This window comes from Teleopsis dalmanni, chromosome 1 (genome assembly GCF_002237135.1).
Source record: "Teleopsis dalmanni isolate 2A chromosome 1, ASM223713v2, whole genome shotgun sequence".
Taxonomy (NCBI): Eukaryota; Metazoa; Arthropoda; class Insecta; order Diptera; family Diopsidae; genus Teleopsis; species Teleopsis dalmanni.
In genome coordinates, this window is record NC_051846.1 from 221,867,622 (window position 1) to 221,879,202 (window position 11,581).

At 31.1% G+C, this 11,581-nt stretch overlaps 2 protein-coding genes across 2 annotated transcripts in view; one reads left to right on the forward strand and one right to left on the reverse strand.

Annotated features, from left to right (window-relative positions):
* Nucleotides 1-1,237, forward strand: part of LOC119667450 — a 13,874-nt gene extending 12,637 nt beyond the window's left edge. The window contains exons 2-4 of the mRNA XM_038076742.1: nucleotides 446-590; nucleotides 669-1,153; nucleotides 1,231-1,237. Of these exons, the coding sequence (XP_037932670.1) occupies nucleotides 446-590; nucleotides 669-1,153; nucleotides 1,231-1,237 (637 nt within the window). The remainder of the gene's footprint in view (nucleotides 1-445; nucleotides 591-668; nucleotides 1,154-1,230) is intronic.
* A 2-nt stretch (nucleotides 1,238-1,239) lies between these two features.
* On the reverse strand, nucleotides 1,240-2,839 carry LOC119667452 (protein ALP1-like). Its single transcript, XM_038076744.1, has 3 exons — nucleotides 2,686-2,839; nucleotides 1,768-2,631; nucleotides 1,240-1,256 (listed from the first exon to the last, which is right to left on the reverse strand). The coding sequence occupies exons 1-3, from the start codon at nucleotides 2,837-2,839 to the stop codon at nucleotides 1,240-1,242; spliced, it is 1,035 nt and encodes a 344-aa protein (XP_037932672.1).
* Nucleotides 2,840-11,581: the final 8,742 nt, after the last annotated feature.

An 11,581-nucleotide genomic window follows, 5' to 3' on the forward strand; every position in this document is an offset into this window, starting at 1 on the left:
CAAGTACGGCAAAAAACAGCAAGTTGTTGGCCTATGCAGGCCTATACTGGCCGCAATGTACGTAAAACAACAACACTATTTTCTCTGCATCGGCCAGCATAGTTATGCTGGCCAACCACATCGGCCAGTAAAAAAAAAAATGTTACCAACGAAATAAGCGACCTATTGTGAACATTCATTGAAAATTCCAACGAATAGTGCAATCAAATGTCAAAAATTGAGGAAATAAAAATTCAAACAGAATTCAAAAATTTGAAAAATATTGAAAAGTAAATAAGAAATAATAAGAATGGAGAAATCGTAAGTATTAAGCACATTGAATTTTTTATTATGTTAGTTATTACCAAGTAACATTTATTTTATTTCATTTAATTTGTAGTTTACATACATAAAATTAATAAAGCAAACATAATTTTTAAAGTTTTTCTAAAAATTTTTTTTATAGAAATACACGTAAACTGTGGACCACAAAGGAAATGAAGTGTTTTCTAGAGTGCTACTTGGCACGAAAGGAAGAGTTTATGGAAACCAGAAAAAAAAGACTTGGATATCAACATGTACTTGAGGACATGATAGCACATGGAATTGCAGTAAGTATCGCATAACTTCTGCAATCATTTGAATAAAAAAATAAATTAAATTATATTAAAAAAAAATATTTATTTTAGGATGACTTTACTCCAGTCTGCTTAGAAAGAAAAATGCGCACACTTCTAAGTGCATTTAAAGCAGCCAAAGATAACAACAGACGGACTGGTGCATCGCCATGCTTACCACCCTACTTGGAGATGATGAACGAAATATTTGGTGATAAACCAATTATTTCAAATAATCACACTGCGACGTTAGGGTTTGACAGCTATGTTGAAGACATAGAGGTGCTGGAAGAGTTGGAAATAAACATTGTGCAAACGCACGCTGAGCTATCGCCAACGCAAGAATCACCAACGGAAGAATCGCCAACGCAGGAATCTCCAACGCAGGAATCGCCGACGCAACAATCATCAACGCAGGAATTGCAAATGCTGGAATTGCCACAACCTTCAAAATTTAACCGCAAAAGAAAATCTGTGCGTCAAGAATATTATGATAACAAATTATTTGTTAAGAAAAGAATAGAGGAAGAGAAATTAAAATTTTTTAAAGAAACTATGTATGAACTGAAGCAAAAAATAATTAAGAAATGGGATAATGAATTGAAATTAGAGGAAAGAAAATTGAAATTGGAAGAAAATAAATTCAAGTTACTTGAAAAACTTACGCAAAATATGTAAATATATTTATATAAATTTTATAAAAAAATATGTGTAAGTTAAAATACTTTATCAATGATGTGAAATAATTTGATATAATATTTTTATTTTAATTAAAAATATGTTATATTCATTTTATGTAATATATATTTTTAAGTTAAGAATTTCTTTAATTCATATTTAAATTTGTACTATTTATTTTACTTTTATGTAAAATATTTTAAGTTCAAATAAGTTTCTAGTTGTAATAGTATAGTATTTTTATTTTCTTTCAAAAACATTATAATATTTTAATCTTAAAACTAATCTTACACATTAATTTATGCTATTAATAAATAAATTACAAAATATTTACACATTAAAATATTATTACTTATTGAACTAAGTTAAGTTAGTTTCTATAAATGTAACAAAATTTTCTATTTAAAAAATTACAATAAATATATTAATTAATAAACTTATATAACACCTTTTCTTAACAAATAATTAAAAAGTCTTTCCCTTCTATTATTACCATGATCTAATTCATGCTCTTCATCAGCTTGCTGTTCGTCATTGTTTTGAATATTTGATTCAGCATTCTCAAACAAATCATCCTTTATAATACAAATATTATGTAAAATACAAACGCTTACAACTATATTTGTTATTGCAGCCAAATTTGTCTGCTCCGTAAATTTTAATAATCTTCGGAAACGAGTTTTTAGTAAACCAAAAGCGTTCTCATCTACAATACGAGCAGATGAGTGTTTTTCATTAAATTTTTTTTGACTATCGGTTAAATTCCCATAATTTTTGTAAGGTGACACAATCCAGTTTGTAGAAGGATAAGCAGAATCTCCAATAATAAATGTCGAGTTTGGAAATATTTCTTCGTATCTTGATTGTGCCATTCTATATAGCTTTGACCTTCTCAAAACTCTGTAATCATGCAAAGATCCAGGTTCTCCGCAAGTAACTTCAATAAATTTTTTATTGGCATCCACAACAGCTTGGAGAACGATACTATAACGTTGCTTGCGATTAAAGTAATCTTCTCCATGGTTTTGTGGTTTTTTAATGGGAATGTGTGTACAATCGATTGCTCCGATAATGCCTGATATTTTGTGTTTACGTTCAAATGTATTTATTATATCTAATGCAGCGACTCCTCGTGGCCATGATACATAATCTCGGCCTATGGAAATCAAAAACGTAGCAACAGTTTTTACTGTTGACCATGCTGTAGAAACTGACACTCCAAAGAGATTTCCTAACTGTCTATAAGTTACTGTATTACCAACGTACCAAAGATATATATAGACAGACTTTCTGCAGCTTACATGTTTAATACCACCACAATCTGTATCCGACAAATTCTCCGATTCTGAGAAGCGCACTAGAAATAAATTAAATTTGTAATTTAATCACAAACAACTCAATGTATATTTACAGATAAGGTCTTCCGCTGTACTTCGTCGTAATCTGAAGTGATTTTTAAAATCCATTGGGTTCATTGATTCTATACTTTCTTCAAAATTTTTACACTTTTCCTGCTCTTCTTCACTCTGGCTTGAATCTTCAGAGGAGGCTGTTGCGGCATTCATAACATTTAAAAAATCCGTGAAGCAACTTGCATTCCTCGGCCGCTGCAAAACGGTGCTTTCTTCTCCCAACATCGACAGTACCTACAAAAATTTACTTATCTTAGTGTTTTATTTTTAAATTTCCAATATTCTTACCATTCCTTTTAATTCCGTGTTCATTTTAATTTTATAATATTTTTTTAAAAATATAACTGATTTATATGCACATATACAAGATTTGCCGTTTGTCAAAACAAAACATTTGACAGATTGCAACAGTGATGCCAATGACTCGCGTGGCCAACATAGGCCAACATGCATTTTTTGCCGTACTTGCGAGCCACCGAAAAGGCCTATTAATTGATTTTAGTTTTTCAATAATTCAATTAAATAAAATTGAATAAAAATTAATGTAAATGAATAAATATATTTTTATTAATATATTAAAAATATAAAAAAAATATTAAAAATATTTAATATAAATAATAAATGTACAATTAAATAAATTTAATTAATAATGGAATTTTTGACCAGTACGTTTTATTGTTTTAGTTAAAATTTTCTTTAGGCTACTCTGGTCTTATTATTAGGATGCAAATACAATTCAATTTATTTCATTTTTCACCCGACGTTTCGTTGGTTATTTTCCAACATCTTCAGGGGTATCTAAAATGCATCCTAATAATAAGACCAGAGTAGCCTAAAGAAAATTTTAACTAAAATAAATAAATTTAATTTAAAACCAATTCTTTCGAGCACTATAACCGCGTTTACGCTGGGTGCATTAAAGAAAGAATATTTATATTTACTAAAAAATATATATCATACATATTTAAACAAATTTGTGGGTTGTAATAATTGAAACTTGTAATAATTTTCTCTCAGACAAGAAAGGTCTGTAAAATTTTTTTTTCGTTAGCATTGGATATTTGATATCATTTTTATACATTAATAGTAAAAAATCCTGGATAACTTAGTGAAAAACTTTTCTAAAATGGCCACAAACACTACGCCTTCAACTACAATAACCCAAGAGACAATCAGCAGATTGATCTCTGTCAATTCAAGCACTGACAGGTACAAATAACGTAGTGGAATACGAACCACAAACAATAGACGAGACAATAGCGTGTGACGAAAGTCTAGACATAATAAAATCTATTCCAGAATTCACTGGAAATCAAAATTCTTATATTAGTTGGAGGGAAGTAGCTCATAATTGTATGAGCCTTTACATTAGAGGTAGTCGAAAATATTTTGCTGCCCTAACTATATTAAGGAATAAAATAGTTCATCAAGGAAACGATTTACTAACAAGTCATGGAACTGTCCTTAATTATGACGCCATTATAAGCAGACTCGATTTTGCTTATGCTGACAAGCGTCCAATTCATGTCATTGAACAAGAGATGAGTATCCTTAGACAAGGCTCATCCACAGTCCTTGACCGTTATAATCTGGTTAATAAAAAATTAACCCTCTTAATCAACATAACAATAATGACTCACGGCAATGACTCGTCTATTACACGAGGATTAAATAACAAAAATCGCCAGAATGCCTTAAGAGTGTGCATTACTGGGCTACACGCTCCATTAAATGACATATTATTTTCCCTGTCACGAACTGATTTACCCAATGCACTGGCTAAAGCTCAGGAGCTGGAAGCAGAGCTCGAATAATTTGCGTGCAAAATTCGCATTCCAATTCTCTGATCAGAGGAAAACTTTTAACCAGAACAATTTCTCCAATAACTTGCGCTTTAATCGCGCAAATGTAAATAAACCTAGGCAAAATAATTTTCCTAAGCCTGAACCAATGGATGTTGATACATCCATACAACAAAGGTCACATCCTCAAAACAGACATATACCACAGTTTCGAGGAAACAACAACAATTTTTGGAATCCAAATGGATCACCACAAAATCATGGAAGGATGCAACGACCCTTCAATAATTTAAAACATCGTCGTGAAAGTAGCGAAAACAGCAATCAACGGCAGGCAAAGGCCCAGCGAGTAAACCATATTGTAATGGACCTAATTTTTCCTAGCCGGGGTAGTTCTCAGCCTAGTCCAAGGTCTTACAAGAAAATTTCTATTCGCGGGGACCCAGCGTTCAACTACTGTCGTTTCTACCGTTGAAGTAAGATGCCGTACAACAAAGTAATTATTTTAGAATTCAAGTTTTTTTCTTTATTGAACAATTTGTAATATATGTATAACAATAAATGTATTTTAAAATAAAAAAACAATTTATCAAATAATATCTTTACAATTACTCGTAGATAATAATAAGTAAATAATATTTAACTGATTTCAATTTTATTGAACAATTTGTAATATATGTATAACCATAAATGTATTTTAAATAAAAAAAAACAATTTATCAAATAATATCTTTACAATTACTCGTAGATAATAATAAGCAAATACTATTTAACTGATTTCAATTTTTTAAAAAAAATAATATTAATTAATCATATTTTAAGTTTAACGTTTTATAAATGCATTTTTGTGTTCACTTAAATACAACAAAATTTATAAAAAAACTCATAAAATGTTTTTAAATAAAAATATAAGGGAAGAAGAATTTATATTAAGCGTAGTCGTGTGAAGATTACTTTGGTATTTCACTTAGAATTTTATGTAATATTTTTACATTCCTTAAATGTGGATTAAGTAATTAAATTTTTAATGTTACACTTTATAATTAATTACGATTATGTTTGCATATAACAGAATACATTTTTTTCACAAATATCTTGTTTTCAGTTGTTTAATTTCAATTTTTACAAAGATACATTTTTTTTTCATAGATTCTATTTCATAAGAACTAATAATTCATGAGCTTGTTGTGTTTAGAAAGTTTATGCTCCTATGCGCTTAACTTGAAGCCGTTACGATTGTGATTGCCTTGTTGTTACTTTTCTCATTTCCATTTAAATGAATAAAATTTGTAGGTATTCAATTATACAATTTGAAATTTGTTAATTTTTAAGCAATTCGTCCGATTTAAATAAAATAACTTATAAATTCGCGCTTATACATTGAAGTTACTTACGCGAAAATCTGCACTGTATTTTATACATATATAAGTCTTACCCTCTCTGGTACATCAGGGCTGCTTACAACGTCCAGCGATGATTATCAGGAAACACCAATCAATTCAAGCTTTGCCACGTATCGGAGAAAAAGAGACACCCAAGCCGCGCCACGTCTTTTGCTTGTGGTGTCAACACGTTTATACGTTCGAACGAGCACGAGTACAAAATCTTTTAATTGACCACTGTTAAAGCCGTCAATTATTTCTTTTATACTGTGGCTATTAACACTATTATCCCGTTTCGCGCCGTGTCGACAAAACTATTTCAATTTTTTTTGTTTCTTTATATATTATAAAAAGAAAATTACACAATTTTAAGAATTTTATTTCCACTGGTTAAATTAATATTAAAGTAGTTTTAATTGTTATATAAAAAATGCAAAGAACTTTTTTTTTTTTATTTATTTTAAAAAAAAAACTAAGTAATGAACACCACCGGTACGATGCGTTGCGTTCAACATAACCACGAGCCAAGAGACAGAAACACCTCCGCTTGCGCCTTTTATTCTCCTTTTTTTTCTAACTGCGTCGAGCGGACTTTTTTGCTAGCCGTTGTTCGGTCAATGCCCTCAACATTTCCCCTCATTAGGTATTCTGTTGGTTTCTTTTCAGGCTTCTGAAAGCTTTAAACTGCACTCACAGCTTTTTTCCCTTTTATTATCCGCTGCAACATTTTTACGATCAACCGAAATGCACAAAACAAATTAAAAAATGACATTTCTCATTTTTTCTATTTTTGTTTTGATCATGCTTTGTTTTTTTGCCTTTTAATACAATGTGTTTCATGCGGTTCGCGAAAAGTAATTTAAATTTATTTTAATTAATATTGTTCGAATTATATTAATTAAAATAAATATTCACAAGGGTATTTCAAGGTATGTATAGCATTCTTTTGATATGTTAGCTTACACAACATCAAATTTTATTTCGTTATAGGTAACTTTGACGTCATCATTTTTAAATACGTGTGAAGTGCGTATTGTGGCAAGACTAAAATTTATTCAAAAAAATTTAGTCGTCACAATATAAAGGAGAAGAGAGTCAATAATATTAATGAGAACCATTTTTTAGGTCCAACATCAGACTCCCTTTCATTTACAGGAGGGACAAAGGAATAGACAGAAACCTCCAAATTTTAATAGATACAGGTGGCACAGCTTGTGCCACAGCGGGAAAGAATAATCCTGGAAAGCCACCCGAAGATAATACCGGCAAAAATAAAAAATCAAATAAATTAAATAATATTTCGGGAAAGAATAATTTTGAAAAGCCAGCCGAAGATAATACCGGTAAAAATAAAAAATCAAATAAATTAAATAATATTTCGGGAAAAATAAATCCTGAAAAGCCAGCCGACGGTTATACCAGCAAAAATGAAAATTTAAATAAAAATATAAATGGGGAACATGTTCACCCACCATTAATAAATAATATTAAAGAGAGTTCAGAAAACGATATTTCTGAATTATATTCTCAAGATGCCTTAATGGAAACTTCTACATTAGGATCTTTAAATGTACGGATAAAAGATAATATCACGTACAATGAAAATGAGAGCTATTTAGGGGAAATACGAAAAAAGGTTAGCCTTGAAGCCACCTTAAAAAATAAAATAAATAAACTTCATTCTAAAACAAATATGGAATTACCATTCAGAACCGATATAAGGGCTGAAATCAGAACTGAATCTGATTCTCCTATCTGGAGCAAGCAGTACCCTTACCCATTCTCTGTCAATTCATTTGTGAATGAAGAGATTTCAAGAATGTTGGAATCCAACATTATTCAAGCTAGTAATAGTCCATATAATTCTCCAATATGGGTTGTATCCAAAAAAGGACAAAATCCTGATGGTACCCCAAAACATAGACTAGTTATTGACTTTAAAAAATTGAATGATCAAACCATTCCTGACAGGTATCCAATCCCTGATACCAGTATAATCTTATCAAATCTCGGGAAAGCCAAATACTTTTCTACAATAGACTTAGAGTCAGGTTTTCATCAAATTGTAATGTGATATGGGTACAAGATCACACATAACACAAAACACTCAAGTGTTCCGAATAATTTAAAGTAACCATTGACACAGTTCTATTTTAATAAAATTTATGACAAACTATTGTCAAGTAATATGAGCCCTTATTTTGTCATTATTTTGATGACAAATAACTGAGCCGCACATTGCACCATATGTGCAATATGCATAAGTCAAAACTGTGTCAATAGAATAAACGGTTTCAAGTGAAACCATATGTAGAACACTTGCATTAGTTAATAGTACACCATTTATTGATAAGTTATGTCTGTAAGAATATTATATACGTCTAATTTGGGTTAACCAATTAGACGCAAGTATTATAAGTATTAACCAATAGAATCAATACATAAGATTCTATTGGAATTTAGTATTAAGAAACGATGTTAGACTTAAGAATAAAAATTAATAAAAATCAGTCTTATTTTGGACACTCAAAACGACGCGTCTTTCTTTTCCTAACCAAAGTACTTTACATGGCGATCCTGCCAAATCTCGATGGCAAGGACCATTAATAAATAAAATTGAGAATAATTAATAAATAAAAATTAAGAAAAATTAAGTGAACTATGACAAATCTCGATGGCAAGGACCATTAATAAATAAAATTAAGAAAAACTAAGTGAACTATGCCATATCCCGATGGCAATTACAAAAAAAAAAAATATTAAAAGATATAAAGTGATTAAATAAAAACATATTAAAACTAATATTATGTGAATAAAACTAAAAACTACACTATAATATTTAGTACTTAATGACTGGAAGTAATGAACATTAATGTGAAATGTGATGTGAAAGGTTATTGTGAAACGCGAAATATGTGAAATTAATTGATTAACTGAATTAATTAACTTATTAACTGAATTAATTAATTAATTAACTGAAAGATCCAACGATCTACAAGCGTCTGTTCATGTGTGAATAAAACATTTTTTTTTTTCAACTTTCAACTCATATTCTAAACTATATTTTAAAAAGAGAAGAAAAATATTTTCATCAGCAGCTGAAACATCATGGTTTGGTTTTCCGCGGATGCACCTGACACAAATACAGTAAACAACAATCAGAACCAAATTTTAGAAGTCAACATGCCGGAACAACAGGTAGCCCTAATAACTCTTATAATTATAATATGCATTGTATATGTACTATATAGAATCAATAAATATTTTAAATATTTTAATATATTTAAATATAATCTTATCAAATTGTTCAAAAAGTCAAACGGAGCGGTTGTGTTGAATTAAACAAAGCAACAATGTTAACGAAGTTGAAGGAATTACGCATAAAATATCTTAACGTGATCTTAAATGCAAATGGGATTCGAGTAGTGGGTAGTAAGCAAGCTAAAATTGCGGAACTAGAAAAGGAAGTGACGAAATCGACACTGAAGATTACGACCTAGATAAATCTGAAGAAAGCGTAAGCATGTCAAAGCAGTTTGAAGAGCTAAAAGACATAGTGATGAATTTAACCCAAGCGGTGCACGCAATGACTATGCAACAGCCAGAGGAGGTCACGCAACGACAGGAAAGTTTGGCTGAGGCAGCAGTGACGGGTGTGCGGACGGAGGTAATAAGTTCACCAGTATCAACAGCAATCACAAGGGCAGATACAGTACAAGGTAACTCAATTGTTAAAGATGTTGTAGGAGTACTGCCTGAGTTTGATCCGATCAAAGGTTGCATAACGTCTGAACAATTTATAACAAAAATCGAACAGCTTCAACGAGTATATTGCTGGAAAGATGAAATAATTTTGTTTGCGGCTCAGCATAAAATGAAGGGAGTAGCAAAGGAATGGCTGGATGCGCAACCAGTGTTTGAAACTTGGCAGGAATTTGTACGGGCGTAAACCCAGGATTTTCCAAGCTTAATAAATTCGGCAGATGCGCACAGAGAGATGATGCGACGCAAGCGTAAATATAACGAAACGCTTACCGAATATTTTTATAGCATGTTAGCTATGGGACGGAGAGCGAATATGGACGAGCCATCTATAAATTCGTATATAATAAATGGGCTAAATCAACCGGAGTCTACAAGAGCATTGTTAGCAATAAATGTGCGTTCATGCTCAGAACTTCTTCAGTCGATACAAAATATGAAGTCAGCTCAAAGTGTTCCACAGCATTTTAATTTCCCAACGGCAAAGTCAACAGACATTAACTACAATAATGAAATAGCAAAGGGACCCAAGTGCTATAATTGCAATTAGACGGAGCACATTGCAATCAAATGTACGGCTCCACAACGAAAATTACGTTGCACGAAGTGTTTAAAGATAGGCCATGAAGAAAAGAATTGCAAGGCAAAAGGTTCATCAATATCACAAGTTTACGAAGAAAAAACAAACGCGGGTTATGTCATTGGCTCCGCCAACACTTCACAATATTCCAATTAATTGGTCTACGTGATCAAATTTGTATCAATTGCAAAATTCGACAGTACATGTCTCATAAGTGTCGCAAATAATTATCTATCCCACGGTACACTTCCCATATTACCAAATTTGTTTCAATCGACACTTTCCAAACATTAATTACAAAACGTAATTCTTGGTAACTATTCTAGTTCCAGAACAATTAAAGTATCGAAATAATATTTTATCCCACGATACTTTAACTTCCTCTTAATAAGCAAACCAAAATTTCCTAATTTCACTGCTCCAAATTCAAATTTCTAAATCATTAAAATATTAAAACAATATTTTGATTCATAGTAATTTCCATTACAAAATCTATTGCATTTGAGCATTTCTCAAGCTGCATCAGCATTTCACATAAACAATGTAATGACCCTCATTTGTCAACAGGTTACCAAATTTTTATTGTTACCTCTCATCCACTTTCGCCAATTATGATTTGTAAGTAGTATATAAGATATTGATTTCGTATTTAGAATTAGTCTTAAGATTCCACCTAAGTGAACGAATATATAATTATTAAATAATTTTCATTTATAATAAAATTCGTTTTTTTTAAAACCAAATAAAATAAAATAAAATTTTAATAAAAATTAAAATTTGTGTGTTTTATTTTTTTATTTACCGAAGTGAATAAAAATATAAGTCGCGTACCCTCCCATTCTGAGAAAAATTAAAATTGGGTCTTCTGAAGTGTTAGCATTTGTAGACACTGGGAGCGATAACACTTTAATTAAAAATTCTTCTGTTCCGAAAGATGTAAGTAGACAACTATCGGTGAAGAGGTTGCAAGGATTTGGTGGTGCAGTTGTAGAATCACGGGAACGTATTTTAACAAAAGTCGAGTATGAGGGCAAACAGCTGTTTACATCTATTCAAGTGGTTCCTGATGAATTCCTCGTGTATCCAGTTCTCCTAGGTAGAGATGTCATCAGCCATAACAATAATCTGATAAAAACTGAAACTGAAACACAAGTAGGTGTATCAGTTAATCAACAACATTTTGATATAAGCGCTGATATCAACGGTACACAGCGCAAGCAGGTGAGTGCCTTACTAAAACAATTTGAAAGTTGTTTTGCCGAAGATCTTTCCAATATTGGCAGATGTAAGACGGCAGAAATGAAGATCGAAGCATCATTTACGAAACCGATTTTGGGCAAACGGTATCAAGTGCCTTTTTCCCAAAGAA

Coding starts and splice junctions, on each gene's coding strand:
- LOC119667452 (XM_038076744.1), bottom strand. CDS start 2,839: ATGAATGCCGCAACAGCCTCCTCTGAAGATTCAAGCCAGAGTGAAGAA. Junction 2,632..2,685: donor TACAGCGGAAGACCTTATCT/GTAAATATACAT, acceptor ATTTATTTCTAG/TGCGCTTCTCAGAATCGGAG.